This window comes from Limulus polyphemus, unplaced genomic scaffold (assembly GCF_000517525.1).
Source record: "Limulus polyphemus unplaced genomic scaffold, Limulus_polyphemus-2.1.2 Scaffold6092, whole genome shotgun sequence".
NCBI classification, from domain to species: domain Eukaryota; kingdom Metazoa; phylum Arthropoda; class Merostomata; order Xiphosura; family Limulidae; genus Limulus; species Limulus polyphemus.
Window position 1 is genome coordinate 45,102 of NW_013671702.1, and position 4,850 is coordinate 49,951.

General features: G+C 35.2%; 1 protein-coding gene across 1 annotated transcript in view; it reads left to right on the forward strand.

The window, feature by feature from the left end:
* The window catches only part of LOC111089383, a gene marked incomplete at its 3' end in the record, with an annotated part of 16,797 nt that overhangs the window by 10,101 nt on the left and 1,846 nt on the right, over positions 1-4,850 (forward strand). The window contains exon 2 of the mRNA XM_022401788.1: positions 534-697. Coding sequence (XP_022257496.1) covers positions 534-697 — 164 coding nt within the window. The remainder of the gene's footprint in view (positions 1-533; positions 698-4,850) is intronic.

The following is a 4,850-nucleotide window of genomic DNA, read 5'->3' on the forward strand; positions in this document are numbered from 1 at the left end:
CAATGGACGGATGCTCATCCATGGTCAAACCTGGCCGAAGGAGGCCTACAACAACAAACCTTGCTAAGCAGATATACACAGACGGTCTTCACGAGAGTACCTGAAGTTTATTAAACAGATGGGCAAACACAGGCTTCTTCTGACTAACAGAAGTTTTCTAAAGAGATATACACACACGAGCTTAATCTAAGTAGCTGAAGTTTACTAAACAGATGTACACGCACACTTAATCTGAGTAGCAGGCATTTTTATACAGAGTAAATTCATGGACTTATTCTGAAAAACAGTAATAAAGAGATACATACATTCTAGCGCTCTTTAGGCATTAAAATGTTGTTTCTGTCCCATACAATGGTGCTGCTTAGACTAAGATATAATGTATGGTACTTTTGAAGTATTATAATTTCTAATTTATATTATAAATAGTCAGCGAAGTGACTATTAGTTGTTTTACTAAAATATATATTTCACGTTTCGATTTCAACCACTGAAATATATCCAATCAACTTCTTCTGATTTGCTTTCTTTAATAGAAAACCTATCTTCTTCAAATTCTGAGCTCCAAGACTACAGTGATTGTTCATCGAGTGAAATCAAACGTCAAACAAGATGTAGACAGTTTCATGAAAGCAGGAATGATGGTGATTTCAAAATTCAAGCTATGCCTCTTCCGAAAATATCAATATCACAGCATGAGGTGAGTTTATTTTCAGTAAGATTGTTTGTTTGTAGTTAAGCACAAAGCTACACAATGGGCTATCTGTGCTCTGCCCACCACGGGTATCGAAACCCGGTTTCTAGCGTTGTAAGTCCGCAGACATACCGCTGTGCCACTGGGGGCATTTTTTCAGTAAGAAGAAAACAAATTGTGAACATTGCTCACAAATTTCCAGCTTCTAGTACGTAGAGCCCTGTTACAATAGAGTGTTCTAAACTTGTAATGTATCCATGGGCGCCCGCAGGAAGGGCAAAGGGAGTCACTTGACCCTGGATTTTCAAAAAGAAAAAAATTACTAGATATGTAAAATTATTCTTCTATGTTATTGGACAATCATAAGGTACTTTTATTTCTATTTCATAATTTTCTCAAACTTGAATTACTTGACAACCCCCCTAATTTTTTTCTGCGGGCGCCCTTGAATGTATCTACTGTGTCTTGTAAAGAATTTTCTATACTCGGAATGTGATTATAGTTACATCAAGAAAGAGTTATGTTACAGTAGAGTGTTCTAAACTTGTAATGTACCTAATTTTTTCCTTTAAAGAATTTTCTATACTCGGAATGTGATTATAGTTACATCAAGTAGGAGTTATGTTACAGTAGAGTGTTCTAAACTTGTAATGTACCTAATTTTTTCCTTTAAAGAATTTTCTATACTCGGAATGTGATTATAGTTACATCAAGTAGGAGTTATGTTACAGTAGAGTGTTCTAAACTTGTAATGTACCTACTGTATCATGGGCGAAACGTTCTTTTGAAAAGTGGGAGGGGAGGATATTCTGTGAAACTGAGGTATAAAAGAAAATATTTTCTAAATAATAATGAAATAAAAGGGTTCTTTGCTGTGTTATTTTTTCCTTTTTATCTTATATCTGCAAAACATTTACTGAACAGTAGTTATATCAACATTTACAATATTTTAAAACTTTCAAAGATCTAATTGCATACTTTCAATAGAACCAGTTTTCTATATTACACTTTGCACAATATTTAGGTATCAGTACAACTTGTGAAACAATAGTAACACTTATATCAATAATACTTTGGGTAATTCGAGAAAAAAAAAATCAAATTGCTGATTTAATTATTGTTGCGCCCCATTAGCTCAACGGTACGTCTGCGGACTCACACCAGTAGAAAAACGGGTTTCGATATTTGTGGTGGACACAGCACAGATCACCCATTGTGTAGCTTTGTGTTTAACAACAATCAAAGAAACAATTGATATAGTATAAATTTTAGTTGAAAATGCTATCCAGTTAAAATACCTTTAGAAAATAAAAAGGTACGAAACTGCGTTACTGTTAGTTATTGCTAGTCTCTGAACAAAAATAAGCTTTGTGTAAAATAAGATTATATATTATCTGTACCTCTTTGTTATGGTATATATCTTGGCTGTTGCAGCAAGTGAAATTAATTCCTTATGTTCTACAAAGTATACACATTAATTTTGTGACCTGGATTTGCACAGTTTGGCAATATCAAGAACGGTCCCCTTGTTATGAAAATTTCTGTTTTGATATACAAATAAATAACAATAACTATCATAGTATATAAAAAAAAAACATTTATTTGAAGTATAACTATACGTGCCTTTAGAAGAAGGCACATTACAGCGCAATTCTGACAAGGCCTCTCTTTTTCTTTCGCCATAGTTTAACCTACTGTATCGTTAACTTTCAACTTGCCCTTCTCAACAAATAGATAAAAAGAACTTTCTTGTTTTTCTAAAGAAAATATTCTTGCGCTGGTCATTTGCAGTAATAAATTGCTGATAGAGTGTTTTAGTTTCCCAGTAATCAAGTTGTTCTTGCTGAATGTGGCACGAGGCTACATTATTCAGGCGTCTTTGTTTCAAAGAATTACAAAGCCAGGTCTTCAGCCTTCTAAGAGCACCGAAGCTCCTTTCAGCTTCAGTAGAGGAGACAGAGACAGCTAACAGTAACCTCGCAAGGGCCTCAACCTGATCAAAAAGGCCATGGACCTTAAACAGCATGTCCCTCAATATTTTTGCGGCTTCATTGCTGGAATTGTAGGTGCATTTTGAGATGAACATGGCTAACTACACACATAATGACTTCCTGGTCAACTCTAGGTATTGGTCCACAACATTGTTAGTCTCTCCATTGAGGAGAACTTTCTCCAATTTCTCAAGAGTCTGGAGGCCTCTCTGGTCGAAAAGTTCTCTGAACTGCACATCTACAGTGTCTAGCAGATTGTAGTACTCAGATGGAGATGTTAGTGTATGTGTAATAGCCTCACCAGCAAAGCTCTTGGGTGTGTTTTTTTTTTGTGGCATTTGAATAGGCTAGATATTCAAGGCGTTGATTAATCCTGTTACTTTATCGTATGTTTTGCTGAAGCTTTTCACTGTTATTGTTTTCTTGAAGAGAGGTTTTTGATACACGCCACTGCAACAAGAATTCCAGAAATGTTTTACGCTCACTTTTGCAAAGAGATGTTCAGGCATTCCAATTCCTGCATCACTTCAGTGGCTAGGATGGCCACCACACGTTGAGGTTGCACTGTGTCAAAAACCACCAAGTGTTGTAATATTCCGCCCATTTCTACCTTGTTTCCTTACTTTTCAGTGCTCCCATTCCTACTTCCTAATTTCTTAATTTAATTTTTTACACTTGTTACAATAGAATGATGTAAACTTGTATTTGTACATGTTGTGTTTTGTATTCGACACTGATAAGAACGGATGGATGGGTGATGACAATGTTTTGCATCATGTATATATTTAATACCACTTTGCAGTTTGATCTAGTAATCAAATAGGAACTGTCCCACCGAAATTGTGGCTGTTAATAAGTCTGCTTCGAGACTTTTTAATTAGAATATTATCAACAAACACTCAAACATAACTGACATAGAACTAAAGCATAAAGACTTTATTAATGAATATTTAACTGGATTTGAGATCTTCTTAGAACAAAATACTAAAATCATGCAATGTAAATAAAACTATCTAGAATGTATCTTAGAGTTGAGATATCTCCTGGTGAGACATGGTAAGTTTTTGGACTTACAACACGAAATTCTGTGGTTTGATTCACTGCAGGTAACCCAGTTTGGCTTTGCTCTAAAATAAACGAACAAAAGAGTCGATATTTATTGGTGGATAAAGGCTATTATCATGTGTTTAACTATTTAGAATTTCAGTTGTTACAGTTCCCACGTTAGAATTAGTTCTTCGTAATACATTATTAATATAAGCTGCTATGTTTATTTCGTTTGTAACACAATTTTCAACTTTTTTATAATCTCTCCTTGTCCACCACCTACTTAACTCCATACAGAAAACGCTATATTTCCTTGCAGAAACTCATTTACGTATTTATTCTAATTGTGTGTGAGGGAGTATATATACATATATGCATTTTATCTACATATTATTTTTAGTGATATCTATATGTAACCCTTAAAAGAACCAATTAGCACGTTTGGTAATATATTTCCAAACAACAAGCATATCGTTTTTATGACGTATGTTGGTGACTAACACATGTGTTTTTTCTATTAATACATGTGCTATGTGTAATGATTGATATGGTCTCGGATCGGATGTGGCCTACTGGTTAGCATGATCAGGAGGTCCAAGGCTCGAGTCTCGATATGCCACTGAACACGCTCTGCACATTCACCACTAAAAAAATGTGACAGTCTATCCTGCTATTTGGTTAAGATTAGCCATGTATAGCCAGTGATTGCACTGACTGGTTGCTTTCATTTTGATTAGCAGTTCTAAATTAAGGACGATTATGTGTGAACTTTTGAGTTTCTGATTTGGCTGTTTAACCCAATAGTCGCATTAGATGCCGTTAAAGTAAAAAATACCAATTACCAAAGATGGTGCCCCTAAAATATTTTCATGACTTAATTTATATAATTTATATATTTATATTCAAGACCAATAGATGGACCATCCAAGTGCGTGTTATTACACATATAAACTACAGACAGTACCCGATTAACACATAGGCCACCTAGGGCCAAAGCCATACTGGGGCCTTACGGTCACCCAAGTAAAAAAAAAAAACTTGGTTCGTAATGATAGCAGAATAGAGGCAAAAGTGTTGGGACTTTCACAATGGGGGTTGGTGGGCGTCCCTCTGCACCAACC